The sequence below is a fragment of the Nipponia nippon genome, unplaced genomic scaffold (genome assembly GCF_047370975.1).
Source record: "Nipponia nippon isolate SJK-2023a ecotype South Korea unplaced genomic scaffold, ASM4737097v1 scaffold_8, whole genome shotgun sequence".
NCBI lineage: Eukaryota > Metazoa > Chordata > Aves > Pelecaniformes > Threskiornithidae > Nipponia > Nipponia nippon.
In genome coordinates this window covers 52,730,940-52,747,726 of record NW_028262402.1, presented here as the reverse complement: position 1 = coordinate 52,747,726, position 16,787 = coordinate 52,730,940, and the positions used below count along the sequence as shown (strand labels likewise).

At 40.0% G+C, this 16,787-nt stretch overlaps 1 protein-coding gene across 8 annotated transcripts in view; it reads left to right on the top strand.

Moving 5' to 3' along the window:
• Window positions 1-15,747, top strand: part of MAST4 (microtubule associated serine/threonine kinase family member 4) — a 307,392-nt gene extending 291,645 nt beyond the window's left edge. For all 8 annotated transcript variants that reach the window (XM_087741356.1, XM_087741355.1, XM_087741354.1 and 5 more), the window contains 6 exons: window positions 604-804; window positions 3,693-3,922; window positions 5,698-5,820; window positions 7,604-7,740; window positions 8,451-8,632; window positions 9,464-15,747. In XM_087741356.1, the coding sequence (XP_087597482.1) occupies window positions 604-804; window positions 3,693-3,922; window positions 5,698-5,820; window positions 7,604-7,740; window positions 8,451-8,632; window positions 9,464-13,347 (4,757 nt within the window). In that variant the 3' untranslated portion in view covers window positions 13,348-15,747. The remainder of the gene's footprint in view (window positions 1-603; window positions 805-3,692; window positions 3,923-5,697; window positions 5,821-7,603; window positions 7,741-8,450; window positions 8,633-9,463) is intronic.
• Window positions 15,748-16,787: the final 1,040 nt, after the last annotated feature.

Below are 16,787 nucleotides of genomic sequence, written 5' to 3'. Positions count from 1 at the left end.
ATCCTGTGCAGGTTGTTCACATGACACAAGGCCTTTATGGTTTTTTTTCACTGTTTGAAACATTGTTGTCTTTCCTTGGTTCAGTATTGTGGAAGTTCATTACCTGTGATAGACTAATACCAATGTGGTTGAAATACTGAGTTTAGTGGTGCCAGGTATCTTTCTCCTGTGTGGTAGAAAACCACACAAAGAATAAAAGCAAAAGATAATAATTAAAAATAAAATTATACTTAGTGTTTTAATGATTTTGGAAAAATTGTTAAGCTGATAGCAACTTACATAGGATTGGAGCCTTTCATTTATTTCAGGAGGAGTTCACATGAAAAATAAATGTCTGATTAAGTTCTCTAAGGTGAGTGCTGCATATTGAGATACCAGACTTGCTTTAGCTTTTGTCTCTTACTTTGCTTTAGTCAGTGACTACAAAAAACGTTCTGTTAATGTTTATGCATTCTGTAAGTCTGGAAGAATTACTCATATTTCTGTAATGTTGTTTTATGAACTTGTTAACAGAAAGAAAAATTCCTATCTCACAATTGTACTGTTTCCCCTCCCTGACCCCCAGTTTTCCCTCAATGTGTTTATCCCTTCTTCTTTGTACAGTTGGCAGTTTTTCAGAGCACTTAGATCAGATAAATGGAAGAAGTGAGAGTGTGGACAGTACAGACAACTCCTCAAAGCCACGCAGTGAAGTTGCATCTCACATGGCTCGTCAGCGATTAGAAAGCACAGAGAAAAAGAAGATCTCTGGGAAAGTTACAAAGTCCCTTTCTGCAAGTGCTTTGTCCCTCATGATCCCAGGAGGTAGAGATAAATCTTTTTGTTTGAAATGTTATGATTTATGCATACTTGATGGTTTATGACATAAATGCAAGATTTTGGAGAGTCCAGAATGGATTCTGTGTCACACTTTTTTGTTTTTCTTGTTGTTCACATGTGTTACTAGATGGTGCAATCTCACCAGTGAGTTACAGTGGTCACATTACAGCTAAGGGACCTTCTGTGACAGGCAAAAATGTAGCTTAGTGGTGACTACTTTTATGTTCAACTGTGTGCATGCACAGCAGGATGCAGGCTTCAGTCCTTGGCCCATCCTACAGTAGGGGCGTAGCTTAAGTTTTAAGTAGCTCTCCGATGTACAGCTCCAAGAATAGCTGTTTGTTACAGCAGCACATTCAGCCTGACTAGTTCTCTCCCATCTCTCATAAGGAAAGGTGATAAGCCGTAAAGAAGTGTCACAAAAGTAGAAATAGCATGTGGGCTCCTGTTTGTGCTACCGTGGCTTACAGGGACTGCTCAAAATTTGAAGTCGGAAATATTGTTACAAGTAAGTAGAAGTATAACAGTAGTATTGAGTGTTTCCAGATGAAGCATTAGTGCTTTGCTTTTTAATGGTTCAGAATCAAAGTCCAAATTTCCCAAACCTTGAGGGATTTTTTCCAAAAGTGGGATTACGTCTCAACTTTGCACACTGGCCAAATGCTGCTTTTAGACCTTAGGTGTAATACTTAAGTATCTCCTGGTCTGATAACATAACATTGCACTTGCTCCATATGTTCAAAGGTAGCTTTGACAGTAACTTCAGCAGGTTGCTTTGAGTCCTCAGGCTAGTGGAGGATTGTACGGTGTTGAAGAATTGGTTCTGGCTCTCCTCTTAGACTTCACCTGTCTTTGGGTTGTAAAGCACATGTGCCCTGTGTGCTCCTTAATACCTTGATGAGCAAACACTGTGCTGTTGTGCACATGTGTTTTGGAGACCTTGGAGAGGTGAAAGGCCCATCTGATCCCTGTTACTGCAGGAATTTCTGATTCACCTCATGTTTTCTACCCTTCTACACCGTACAGTTCAAAGAACAGCATAGGCTTCCTATGCAGCACCTGTAATTCCAGCAGCCAATCATGAGGATTTTTTTTATGAGGTAAGTCAAGAGGATAATGTTGAATCTCAGTTAAAGAGGAGTATTTTGCCCCTGCTTGAATGAGGACAACTAGGTGACGATGAAAAGAATACTTCGCATTTCTGTGATGCTGTCTGAATATGAGTGATGGTTCTCACAAAATGCATGAGAGAGATGAAGATTACTTTATTTTTACAGTGAGAAAGATAGTGACCGTGTGCTCAGCCTGTTCAGGGCAGTGTTGACAGGGAAAACTGCAGGTGGCTTGCAAATACTCTGGGCTTTTTCCTTGTGTAGACTCTTTCTTCCAAATAATATTTCTCTCCCAAATGCTCTAAGTGGTTTTTTTTGGTATACCCCTCTGACAGTTAGCACCATGGTTATTTTTTCCACTTGTAGAGGGCCTGTAGTGCATGCTAATTATTGAGATAAGCTATCACAGGAGCATGATATATGTGCAGGTAATTACACAGCCAAGTAACACTCAAGAGTTATTAATCAGTTTGTATTCTACTAGTTCTTTCACAGCTGTCGAGTAAGAACCACTAAGTTCAGAAATTATATAGACTGAGTTACTGTGCTCATTAAACTACAGTTTTCTTTCAGTTTAATCTCAGCATCATTCTATAAAATGCAAACTTAGCTTTGCCTACACCTAAAAATGTTGTCATTATATCAACCAAAATCTTACATGTTAGCTGTACGTAATACTGTCCAAAAAAACCTACCTTATTCATGGTTATTCATAAAAGAAACTACAGCAACAGATGGCCAGTGTTCCTGACCTGAGTCATGTAGCTGAGAGCCACAGGATGTGTCCCAAACGCAGCAGAAGGCAGAGGGTGGGGGATCTGGGCATGTTTCAGAGCCGGAGGGTGACGGTGACAGCCCCCTTGGGGCTTGGCTGTTCTGTGGGATTTCAGCATTAATGCAGTGATACTGATCTCTGGGAGCCTCTGGTGACTTGCATCCAGGGAGTAGTGCCTCTGCTGTCAAAGTGTATCTGCCCTCGCGTGACATGGATTGGCATGGACACCAAACCTGGAATCTTTCTGGGCTACATTCCTTTGCAGAGCTGTCACCATGTTACAGTCACCGAAGTGTGTTCTATGCTGCTGCAATTGTGTTTACATTTGCACAAGCTTGAGCACATAGGGCTTTCAAAACAATGAAATAAAATGAAGCTGTAATTGATACTGTTTTTGCAAGAAATGCTTGTGGTCTTACGTGATGTAGCAAAATGTAGAAATGGAGGCTTGGTATGAGTAATGAGTTACTGTCCTATGTACCAACTAGATATTGTGGTTTAATTACAGTAGTCTTTATCTGTATCTATATATAACTGAAACCAAAAAAACAACTAGCACTTTGTTTAGCACTGCTGGATGATTTGGGGAATGATTTTGGGTGTACTCACAACCACATCTTCTACCGAACTCTGACTTCCTTTTCATGAGTGTTTGTTAGGAAGAGGCTGAGAATTGTTCTTTCAAAGTTAGCAATGAGTGTGTTTCCTATCTAAAAGGAAAAAGCAGTCTACATCTAGCAAGTTAACCCTTGCATTAAAAAATACAGTTTATGCTACAAGGAAAGAAATTCAGTTCTAAGATCTGGTTGTTGGTTAAACTTCTCATTCACTGAGATACACACTGATTGAGGAGGAGAGAGTGTTTATGCAAAGACAATGATATATTTTGACACAAAGGTGTCATAAAACTAAGCAAATTCCCTCTTCTGTGTCCGTATTTGTGTGTGCTCAGAATGTACTCTAATAGGCAGATTTTTATCTTCCAGATGTGTTTGGTGTTTCTCCTTTGGGAAGTCCTATGTCTCCTCATTCCCTATCATCTGATCCTTCATCCTCCCGAGATTCATCTCCCAGCCGTGATTCATCAGTTGCTGCTGCAAGTCCTCATCAACCAATAGTAATTCACAGTTCAGGAAAAAAGTATGGCTTTACCATCCGAGCAATCAGGGTTTACGTGGGTGACAGCGATATCTACACTGTGCACCATATTGTTTGGGTAAGATAATACCTTTTTTTTGCTTATAAACAGCTACAGAAAACTGCAGTGGTGTATTTGCTTTTGATTTTTGTACATATGGTATCTGTTGACAGTTAGTGTGTAAATCGTGATGTTGTGCCAAACATTTTTCTTCCGTAGGGATGACACAAACCACCTTTGGCAGAAGTGGTACCTACATACAATATTGACCTTCTGCATGGATCACGTTCACTTTTGGCCAGTTTGGCCATTGTGAACAGCCATGTCTAAGTTCAGAATACTGTGGCTTAGAAAACCAAAGGATTGGTGCAGCCCATCTTTGAGGACAGGATCTGCAAAACTAAGAGATTGTAAACAGAAATTGTTGAAATATACATGAAGTTTTATTAAACTGGGGATTAATGAAAGTCAATGTTATTTTACTAGACACAAGTAGGCTGATTTCAAGCACTGACTTTCTTTTGTGTAGAAATGTGCAAATCATTTGGAATTTTGAGTACCTTTGAGGATTCTATGGCACAGGAAAAAGACTGACTGTCTTGAATAAATCATGTATTTTTCATCCTCTGTTCACTACTGATTTGAATGAAGTGGGAGACAGGCTAAAGGAAGACAGCAGTTCTTGCATTTTGTTGGTTATCAACCTCCTTAGTTGTAAAATAAATATATATTTATGCAAATATATATTTATTTATTTTATAATTGAGGTTGATAACAAATTATGTATTTTATATCTTATATATTATACATACATAGATATTGTGTGTGTATAAACTAAAATATTTCAACTACCTTAAAATAATTTTGAAAAATTAATTACAAATACATCAAAAGCTTTGGAGTTTTGTACAGTGCTTTGTTTTAAATATGTATTGTAGGTTTTGAAGTAGCAGTGCTACTGATGCAGTAGTGTATTACTCATTTTTCATTTGTGGTGTTTACCTCTCAGACCTATGAATCTATCAAGAACATTGAATCTGGAGAATGGGGTACATTTGATTGATAATAGAATAAATAAAAAAATTTGATTCCTTGCCACTGGTGTAGCATCACATCAGTGAAACGAAGGGAAGAAAATGGTACATTGCAGTAAAAGTGAAACCTTGGCTTTTTTCAAAATACTATAGGTTTGTTGGGTTTTTTTAGCTCTGTAAGCACCGTAGGCTTCAGTAGTGGCTACGTGACTTAAAATTCTTCAAAAGCTCATTTTAAAATGTAATAAATTATTTAAGCTACCTTCAAAATAATTTGCAATTCAGTTTGTTTTGGTCCTTCGTCACCTTTGTGCTGCACTGTTTCCTCTAAGGGACAGCCTGGTGAATTTGAACCAAATGCAAACAATCCTTAACTATATTGTGGAGTTAATTTTATCATGATGGGGGTACTGCATGTGACCACTGCCTTAATTATATCCGTATTTCTCAGCGTCGGATGCTAAAAATCTTCATTCAATTCTGAAATTTTGCCATGGGGAGTGAATCACTCCTCCTTTATCATGCATGAAAACTGCCCCGCTGTGCAGTGCTTACTTAATACCAGTGGCAACAAGCAGTGTTTCAGTGAGCTTTGAAACCGTTCCAGATCCCATGTAAGTATAAAGTTTGAGTAAGTAGTTGATAGTGAAATGGCTGGTCTGATTTTTCTTCTTCCTTTATGTAACTTAATATCTGTAAGTTTTCTTCATTGCCAACTGGTTTAATAGAAGGAGTTCATTAAACAAAGCCTACTTTTGAAAGTGTGAAGGTTAAAGAGGAGTCCATTTTGTGTATACTCTCTTGGTTTCTGATTTCCAGAATGTGGAAGAAGGAGGTGCGGCTTACCAAGCGGGTTTAAAAGCTGGAGACCTGATTACTCATATCAATGGAGAGCCAGTGCACGGTCTTGTTCATACGGAAGTCATTGAGTTGTTGTTAAAGGTAACTCTTGGACAACTGGAATACAAAAGCGCTTGCTGTTTTTACCAAGGATTGAAGGGTTATGTTTGTTTCCTTCAGAGATTACTTATCAGATTTTGTGGTTGTTCAAGTACAAACTGTAAGCTGCTCTTTCACAGATCTGGACAAAGGTCAATGACTTCATATATCCTGCTATGATTTAGTTTCTCTGCAATAAACTGGCACTGCTGCTGAGATAGCTGATGTACATTCGAGGCACTGACATGAGGAGATGTCTCTGTCACTCAAAAAATTTGACATTTTCAAGCACTTTATTGAATTTCCCCATCTTCGTCAGCTAATTCAGGCTTTTGATGGTGATGCTACTTCTCATTTTCTCGTTTTAAAGTGAAATTAATGACGAAAAGTGGAAACAGAGCGTGAAATATTTTCTTGCCTACTGTACAGGAACTTGCCTGTCATAATTTTTAAGGCCCAAAAGGTTTTTGTTTCGTATATAGCCAGGCATGTCACACAGAGCTGCTTTGCTTAATGAAGTTCTGATCCTGCAGTTGGATTTTTATGAATAATCTATCACATTTTTCTCTTATGGAGTTTTCCGAGATCTATCCTAGTAGAAAATTATAGTTTTTCCTTAAAAATAAACAAACAAAACCCCCAACTTTTTTAGTGAATGGTAGTGTCTTAGCTTTTCACTGTAGCTCATCATATTGCAGTTTTTATGTAATCTTTTCAGCACAGAATAATGTAGGTCAGAATTCTTTTAGACAGCTGTATATTCACTTCCTATATTATTAACAATTTATGGTGTTACATGCAGAGCTTTGCCTATCAAAGGGAGTGGTCAGTTATAAAAGAAGATTGGAACGCAATGAAGTAATGGGGAAATACAAAGACCTGAGGAAAGATGCAAAACACGCTTTTCCTTAAGTCTTTATTTTCCTTCTCTGAAACCAGGAGGAATTTCCAAGTTTCCAATTTTGCAAGAAATACATAAGAGAAAATTCTGTAATTTTAGGCAACTGGGCAACTGGGTCTGCAGTTGTTTTGTGTGTCAGATACAGAAAAAGGGAAACATGACAACCCTGCACACTACTTACAAGAGTAAACTCCAAACAAGAGATTGTTGTTTATCCTAAAGTGCTGTATCATAAATTCATTTGGGCTATTGGAATTCCTTTGAACAGAAGTTCTCTGTAGTGGTATACAGTGCTGGGCAGGAGGTATGGATTTTTAAAAAATAATATAGATATTTCCACTTGGTTTTATTTATTGAGTCGTCTTCACGTTCATGCAAACGATCCTAAAAAGCTTAACTTAATTATATTTGTTACCTCTTTTGAACAAGATAAAAGGATTGTTTGGGATTGATAATGAAGGTTAAGTTTTCTCTTCCATTTCATCATTGTAACAGTTGGTATCTTGAGACGTGAATGGCCAGTGAATGGACCACTTTCTCTGTGGGAAAATACAATACTTTTGTAGAAGCTTTCATCTTGAAAATTGCAGTCTTGATCAATCCTTGGTCTCCTCCCGTCTAGCTACAATTATTGGAATTTCTCCTTGTCCCAAAGCTGGAATGGAGGAAGCTTAGGAAATTTGGCAGAATTTGAGAATTTTCCAGTCATCGTTTATCTGACATAAATTAGCCTGGCAATGTCTGCATAGGGCTTCCTACACTGCCAGCTCTTACTCTGATGCTGGAGTTCTGTCTCATTGTGTTTGCATTTGTGGTGTAGCTTCAATTTAAGGCAAAGTCGTCTTGTATTACTCACACCTGAAAGTTCCTCCTCCATTTTGGCAGAGTGGTAACAAAGTCTCAGTAACAACAACCCCTTTTGAAAACACTTCCATCAAGACAGGACCTGCCAGGCGAAACAGCTACAGGAGCCGAATGGTCAGGCGCAGTAAGAAAACCAAGAAGAAAGAGAGTTTAGAGAGGTGAGTAATCCTTTTGTTTCATGGCAAATGTGTTTCCTTGTGTGTGTGTATACATAACAATTAATTTAAAATCTGAAGTTAATACAGTTCTCTCTCGTCTGCTACATCTTTTTGCCTTCTTCTCTGTGATCCTGTGGTTGTAACACGTCCTTTCAATCCTGTTTTGCCTAAACTAGATCCGTTAAAATAATCCCTAAAAATTTTGCATGGCACACACATAGCTATGGGAAAGAAAGTGAATAACTGAGGCTGCATCTTAATTTGGTTTAAGTATATCTTTTTGTACTTGGTTAATTAAACTTTCTACTGCTAAGTTTATGGGCATTTTTAGTTCGATAATAAGTTCATGTGTATTTTGTAAATACATTGCTAGCACTTTATAGATACTCCTCCAGTTTTGGTGGGCTCTTAAATTAAGAAAATGAAGATTTATACTCATAAGAAGCTAACTATTCTTCTGAAATACAGTGAGTAAATTTCCGTACAAATAGATTTAGTTACAATATCTATCCCACCTATTAGCAAAAAAAAAAAAAAAAATTTCACGCTCTGCAGCGTGGTTGGCTTTCATGTAAACATAGATTTAATATTTGCTTTTCTGAGAGTAATGGGAGAAGGAAGCAATGTCAGCTTGCAAGAGTTTTGCCTGTGGTAATAGTATCTTCTGTGAATCTTAACTTCTGATTAATGCTGTGCTCTTCTCACACTAGGAGAAGATCTCTCTTCAAAAAGCTGGCCAAGCAACCCTCCCCTCTTCTTCACACCAGCAGAAGTTTCTCCTGCCTGAACCGATCACTTTCATCAGGGGAGAGCTTGCCTGGGTCTCCAACCCACAGCTTATCTCCTAGATCACCTACCCCAAGCTACCGCTCTACTCCTGATTTTCCATCTGGTGAGTGTGAAAGAGTGGAGGGCAGAGGAAAAGGACTTGGAATTGTATTCTACTTCTTGTGAGCCCCCCAGACCTGTTACACTCTTGCCAAGAGTAGTCAGCTCTGACAAGCATAACCAGTGAACCTGTCTTGAAAAAGGCAAGAAGATTCCTGATGCAAAATCAAAGGTGTTCTCATGATACAGAAGCACCTAAAAGGGAACTGTCTGCTAGGTTTGTCCCAGAGTTTAAATCCAAGTCCAATGGCTATAAGTTGAGTAATAAGCAGTTCAAGTTTGGAGTAAAAGATAGAATCTTGCCTAGGAGAGGCTGATTGATAAAAGAATGAAACTGAGAAAAAAGTTGCACATAATGGAACTAGCACGGGCACTCATGAGTGCAGATTTATTGCCGAAATCATTGGCTGGGTGCTGAAACATGCATCTTCCTGGCTTCTAAAAGCCTGCGCCTTTTTCCTGTTTTACTTCTGTCATGATTTTAGTGTGTGCTAAAGTGACTGCTGTTGTACAATCCCTTGGCAAAGGTAAATTATTTGGAAAGCCTTGATCATTGCTTTGAAGTGGTAGAAAGCATTAGCTATTCTATTTAAACAGAAGGAAGTGATAATTTAAAGGGGATAAAGGAACAGAGGGGGAAAGGAAGAAATAGCAACGTAATTGGAATAATGAGGGTTTTACAGCCCAGTCACTCAAAACCTTCCAAATTTTGGAACGTTGTGGCAGCAGATGGCACGCAAGCCTTTTGGACCAGTTAAAGTTCTGTCTCTCACTGAACATGGAGACAAGATTCAAAAAATCTTGCTCACCTTGTGTTTGTTTGTTCTTTTTGTAGGTACTAACTCTTCCCAAAGTAGCTCCCCCAGTTCAAGTGCTCCCAATTCTCCAGCTGGTTCAGGACACATAAGACCCAGCACTCTTCATGGCTTGGGTCCAAAGCTTAGTGGGCAAAGATATAGATCAGGAAGACGCAAATCAGCTGGCAGCATTCCTCTCTCTCCTCTTGCACGGACACCTTCTCCAACACCCCAGCCAACATCCCCTCAGCGATCTCCATCACCATTGCTAGGACATTCAATTGGAAATACAAAAATAGCTCAATCTTTTCCTAGCAAAATGCACTCCCCTCCAACTATTGTAAGGCATATTGTTAGGCCAAAGAGTGCAGAGCCACCAAGATCTCCACTGTTAAAGAGAGTCCAGTCTGAAGAGAAACTTGCACCCTCTTATGGTAATGATAAGAAACACTTATGTTCACGAAAACACAGTCTGGAAGTGACCCAGGAGGAAGTGAATAGAGAACTGTCCCAAAGGGACGTAACTCTTCAGAGCTTGGAGGAGAATGTATGTGATGTGCCCTCGCTCACACGAGTCAGGCCTGCAGAGCAGGGCTGCTTGAAACGACCCATCTCCCGAAAATTAGGTAGACAAGAATCCATCGATGAGCTAGACAAAGAGAAGCTGAAGGTCAAGATAGTTATGAAAAAGCAAGATTTTGCTGAAAAAGCCAATGCTGCTATACATGAACCTAGCAGTGAACCAGAAGATCCCAGTACCTTAAGACTGGAAGAAAGAGACAAAAAAGCATTCCAGAAGGTGTTAGAAAGATCAAATCAGTTTGAAACAAAAATTGTTGCTTTGGAGACCCAGTCAGCTGGTGGCATACTCAAAGACACCCTTCAAAAGAATGCAAACTTGAGATCAAATGATGGCGTTACTTTAGATGCACAGATGTTGTGTCATGCGCCTCCACCTAATGAACTCAGTCATATTTCTTATGACTTCAAAAGAATTTCCCCTCCGTGTACACTGCAAGATGTGCTACCTCAGTCGTCTGACAGGATACTAAATGGAAAGGGAGAAAACTCAGATAAAAACGTACCAACAAAAGAATTTGTCAAATTTGAAAGATTAGATGGTAAACTTGCAAATATCGATTATCTTAGAAAGAAAGTGTCCATTGAAGAAAAAGATGACAGTGTCTGTCCAGTGCTAAAACCCAAATTGACATCAAATGTTCATGAATGCCTTCAACTTAATACAGGCAGACCCATAAACATACAGCAGGACGCCACTGCGGTTGGCGATGGTAGAGCATTTATTGGCAGTGCACATGCTGCTCAGATTAACTCAGTTTCTTTTGTTCCTCTCAAGACCTTGAATGGCCGAGCGGACATTAGTGTGGAAAAATCAGCCCTTATTTCCACTGAGGCTCCCGTCAGGAAAAGTCCATCAGAATATAAACTTGACGGGAGGTCTGTTTCTTGTTTGAAGCCAATAGAAGGCACACTAGACATTGCCTTACTTTCTGGGCCACAGGCTTCGAAGACTGAACTGCCTTTGTGCGTGCTGCCAGAAGGACAGAGCACCAGCAGTGATGGGGGATCTCCTAAACCCTCAGCACCACAAGGGAGTGGTGGGAAGGCAGAATTGGCCTGCCAGAAAGAGCAGTTGTTAAGCTATTCAAAATCTGGCAAAGTCAATGTATCAGAGCCTCAGGTTCTGCAAACAAGCAAGAGTTCTCCAAATCCACCAGTCATCCCTGTGGCTGCACAAGTAGTGACAGAGGAAAAGGTTTCTAGTTCAGCTACTAAAGGCAATATTTCTGTTGTTGAAGCTGTTCAAAAGAAAGACTCATCCCCTTCAAAACAGAAGGACCATTCGATGGAGGCAAAGTCTTGTGTTATGCAAGGTCAGAGTGTTAAAACTACTCAAACATCCTCCAAACTTCCTCCTGTCCAAAGCACTCTTGAAAAAGCTGTAGGAAAAGAGAAGCAAATACAAAAGGAGTTGCCTGCCAAGCAGCCAGTAGTCCAGAGAAGTTGTGAGCCTATCCCTGCAAAGGTGGAGGTGATCAGGGAGTCATGTCTGAAGGTATCTATCTCAGATATCCTGATAACGAGCTGCTCCAAAAGCAATGAAAAAAATTGTGCTGATTTTGCCATTCCACATCAGATGCAAGGAAAAATGCCTGCAGCTGGCCCCAAGGCACAACCGAAGGATGGCAGAGAATCACTGAAACAGCTAGGCAAAGATGACAGCAGTGTTGCTAGTAGTTTTGTGGAAAGGGACATAACCAAGCAGAAAGTTCTCAATGATTCTAAGAAAGTTATTGCAGAGTCGAAGAGTGAAGCTCTTCCATCCAAACAGCCCATGCAACCCTCAATTGATTGTGATCCTAAAAACGAGAAGTCTGCACTGCTTTCCTCTGTGCAGAAGGACAATGCCAAAGATTTAGGAAAGAAAGATCAGAAACAGCTCAGTGACATAAGGCTTCAAACTACTGAGAGAGAGCAATCCAGCCAAGTTCCTCGGCAGCAACTTAACACTTCAGGCTCCCCTGCTGTGAGAGACACTGTAAGCAGACACTGTGCTGTAGATGTTCACATCAGTGTTCAAGAACATGTGAAGCCTACTGCCACCTGTGTGGAAAGCAGCAGTAATAAACACAGGCCAGTCTCTGAAACGAGTTCCTCTAAGTCTAAGTACTTAGATAAACAGATATTGTCACAAAAAACATGCACTACAACCGTAAAAGAAAAAGAAACAATTATTCAGGTGTCTACCAGCTCCCGGAAAGATGGGAAACATGCCAGTAAAAATACACTAGATCCCCTTTCTTCTGTTTCAGGCTCTTTGAGAAAAATGAACAATGAACATGTGCAGGCTGAAAGGCCTGTGAGTTTGGAGCATGGCTCAGTAGCCGCCCTCCAAATGAGCTGCATCGCTCCTGACACCGAACCCAAATCCTCTGCTGTTGGCCTGGTACTGGCAGGCCCACAGGGTTCTAAGCAGACGCAGAGGCAAGAACCAGCAGGCCTGGGGGAATCTGCTGATCAAAAGCAACTTCACCTCAGTGAAAAACAAACTATGTCTCCAAAGTTTTCCACTGTGAAAGATTCTCTCTTGCTGAGCAAACAGACAGACAGAAGTCCTGGTAACCAGATGATCCCTGCAGACAAAAGAGCCGAAGGAAAAATATGCACTGACGCACTTTATGTTCAGCTTGAGAGTGGGAAAGTAGAGCCTAGCCTTTGCCTCGCAAACTGCGATGCTAGAGGGAAAGGAGCAGAAAAAGTGACCGCAAGTAGCAAAAGCTCTCAAGATTCAAAAGGGAAAGGACAAGTTAATCAAAAACAGCCAGAGGATGCAAACAAGCAGATTGCAATAAAACATTTGTCAGCTGCCAGCGGGCAGAGTTCTTGTCGTGTGGCTGCAACACCAGGAAAGCTGCTGACTTGTTCAGCCAATTTCTCTGAATATAGACAAGAAGTGTCTGTTTTGTCTTCAGCGAAGAGTGATGCATCTTCAGCAAAAGTTAAAGCAGGCTCACCTGAGCTTCCTGCAACCTGCAAGGAACTAAATAAGAAAAGCAACTCTTCCACAGGGAGCGGTAAGGCAGAAATGACTAAAAGTGTTTCACTGATGGCCTTACACAGTGCTGCTGTTGCAGTAGAAGTCCACCACCCTGCTTCAAACCTTGGGGGGAAACCTGGAAATCAAGAAAAGTCTTTTTTTGTTAACACTGTGGATGTAAAGGGAAAAGATGCTGTTCAGGCTCAGCAGTCTGCTTCAAGAAAACAGAATGTAGGAAAAGATCTATCCAGGTCAGCAACCACACCTGACCGCCCTAATGCACTTTCTAACGACAAAGACTCAGCTCGACAGCGGCGAGGAAAGGAAGCTTCGCGGAGCAGTCCTCATAAAAAATCCTGTTAACTGTCAGACCTGGCAGGTGTGAATTCAAGACTAGCTGAAACAGTGTCAATATATTGGACTGCCTTTAAACCAGCACTGTGTTGTGTCTTTGTGCAGCAAAGCTTTCATGTCATTCAATAGTGAGGAAAGGGGATATAATAAGATAGGACTTTTTTCCAAAATGCCTTCCCAATTGTAACCGGTAAAACTGTTACCATATAGTATTTGTACAAAAATACCTTTACAGCTGAGAGCTGTTGAAGAAAAGATTTCCTCTGTAAATACCTAGTGATGTGTTCGGGGTTTGAATGTAGCATATATACTTTGCTGCTGATTGCGTTGTTTACTCTCCCCTTTTTTAAGATAGTTGCTTTGCCACTTATTTGCTGTACTCTTAATATGAAACTGAGTTATTAAACCTCAGACCTGGCATGGACATGCACAAGCATTGGTCTGACTGGAAAACAAAATCAGGCCACATTTTTACTTACTAAAAATCATAGCTAGAGGTTAAAAAATACTAGTACAGAATAAATATGGTGACTTATTGTGAGTTTTTACATGTATTTTTAATAATCCGATTTTGATAGTACTGTACTTGACTGACTGCTTCACCAGATCTAACACAAGACGTAACTGCATCTCCCTACTGCACAAAGCCTGTCTCTTAGAGTAGGTGTCGTTAAAGCTACGGGAGGACCTCTTGGTTATCAGGGCGTCCCAGCAAGAGTTGTGTTCTCTGGTGAAATGGCGGTTCTCGTCTCATCTATTGGGAGGGTGTTCTGTCACCTCAGACAAGGCTGAGACTCTGAAGCACATGCCGTGTGCTTAGTTTTTGCTGCAGTCCTCTCTTGAGTTCCTTGAGCTTTTTTAAATTCAGGCCCTTACAGTGTGAGGCACAAGTATAAGCACATGACTTGCAGTACTAGTATGTTCATCCCTGTTTTTTAATACATTTAGAGAATGTGTATTACCATGGCATATAGGTCTGCATAATTAGCTTCATACAGCCATAGCTTTTTTCCTAGTTTGTGACAAGTAAGGTAAGAAGGAAAAAAAGCAGTTTCAGTATCATATCTTCAAAAAAGTTCAGGACATCCGATACATTTTAATACATAGCTGGGGCCTTACGTTGTAGACTTAACTTGCTGTTTTTAGCAAGTACTTCTGGGTTTCACATTCATTTCTAAATGCATTGAGTAGCTCCATACATTTCACAACATAATCTTTTTATTTGTATGCAAAAGAGTAAATACTGTAATTATAAAAAAAGCATTTTGTAACAAAAGAACCTGTTGGAGCTATTTGGTGCTAGAATGTGACCGTCTTTTTACTTTTGCTAAGCCTTATTTAAATTTTGTATACTGTGGAACATGTAGACTTTGATCATTTTAGCGTGGAGGTATTTAGTTTGTTTTGAAGGATGAAAGGTAAAATTTGAAACGTACAGAAGCACTACAAAATACCCTTGCAGATGCGTGTTTTTTTAATGATGGGGATCAATACAATGGTGGTTTTGCTTATTTCTGTTATATGTACCCACAGTAGAGCTAGGCCCCTACCTGTTTTATCAGGGCTTACGGATTGTCTTTCTGTCTCAAAAGCTAGAAAATTGTTCATAAAAGCACAGTGTAAACTTGGAGGTTTGTATGACAACTGCAGCATGCAGAATTAATTTCCCTCTGGTGAAAACTTTATTATACTGATTAGTTGAGTTGGATTACAGGAAACCTGTCATGGGAAGATAATATCACAAACAAGTCCTTCTGATTGTTCATGTGTCACTGGAACATTCATACTGCCTTTGGTGCATTCACAGAGGAGCTAATGAGCAATGGATAATATTTTTGAGCAGTTTTAAAGATAAAATGGTCTCGACATTTACAGTTCATCTGTGCTTTGGCAGTTACTACAAATGAATGCTAATGCACTTCAAAATAACATTTCTGTCTGGGAGGTATTTCCTAGTTTACAGTCTTCTGCATTTTTTCAACTATCTTCTTGTTTCCTTTAATGCACATCTAGCTATTTGTTTACAATATAACTTTATGTATATTTTGTATAGTTCATTATCACTTCTGACAAATAAGTTCTTTGCATTTTGGAAGTGTAACAGTGCTTAAGCTTGTGTTTATGTAGTACCTGTTTGTTGGTGTTTACCTTATCAGTGAGCTGTTAGAGATCCTCCTACCTGTGTGCTACTTGGTCAGTCTTTATGTGATTGTAGATCTGATGTGTTCTTTTTGGACTTCCTGCTGTAGATTCCTTGGCTTACAAAAAAAAAAAAAAAAAAAAAAATTGTTAGGGTCTGTGCAATAAAGTGTTTGCAGTCTTATTTTCTCTAAGAAACTCCTTATGGATGTCATAATTGTTGTATATTGAACACGATTATTTATACTTATGCAGTTGCATAACATTGAAATAAAAATTCAGCATGAAACGCTGCTGTGTTAGCATTTTTCCTTTAACTGCTTTCACTCCTGTAACTTAAGGCATGTCTCTGCTCTACTCAGAGGCGGGCAGTTGCCTTTTTTTTTTTCTCTGGGGCCAACTCAGTGTACCCCTTAAGGCACAGGCTAGCCAAGGATTTTGCATGCGGAAATGCAGTTGAGTCTGGAGACAGAGGGGGTCTGCATAGCTGAGTATCTTGCCTCGGGCAGTGGCTGGAACCACTGCTCTGCTCTTGGGTAGTTCGGCACGGGGTGATGGTGGGCGACATACCCTGACTGGTAGCTAGCAATGGCAGTAGGCTGTAACGTGACATTTAAATCTTTCCTCCAAAACATGTGTCATCGTTCATTACAATAGGTCATTATTCTTTTTAGTACCTTCTCTAAATACCCAATCTTTATTGGGTTTTTTATTCATGCAAATTTTGAGCCTTAACAAATTCCTGGAGCATGTGTAAGTGCAACGTTTTCTTCAGTTTTGAAATCTCTACCACTAGAATGTATCATTCTTTTTTTTATCATAATAGAAGATAAAACAGATGCAGTGGATGAGACGGGGAAGATGGAGCAGAGCACCTTAGTATCCAGTGGCCTCTTTGATGAACAGAAATCCTTCTGGCAGGAGGAGCAACAGGACAGGATTATTGCTCCCCTGATTTTCATCTTTCCACTTCTTGCAGAGGAGCAATGTCTATTAAAATACACTCATCTTTACTGTTCATTGCCAGTAGCTCTGCACAGCTGGTTGGCACATGCCAGGAACTGTTTGCCCAGCAGGGGAGGGTATTTTTGTTCACATTTTATTATTGCATTGTTTTCTCTGTTCTTCCTCTGTACAAACCCAAGTGCAGCAGTGTTACAGCATCTTTTTTGCTGCTTTGCTCTCTGTTTGAAACCAATAGGTGAGGGGAAGCTATAGGTCACCCCCAAGCTTTCCAACTTGCTGCAACCCAGCTGAAGGCAGATAGTGTGCAAAACTGGTACACTGGCAGGGGGTGTGATGAGTCGAGG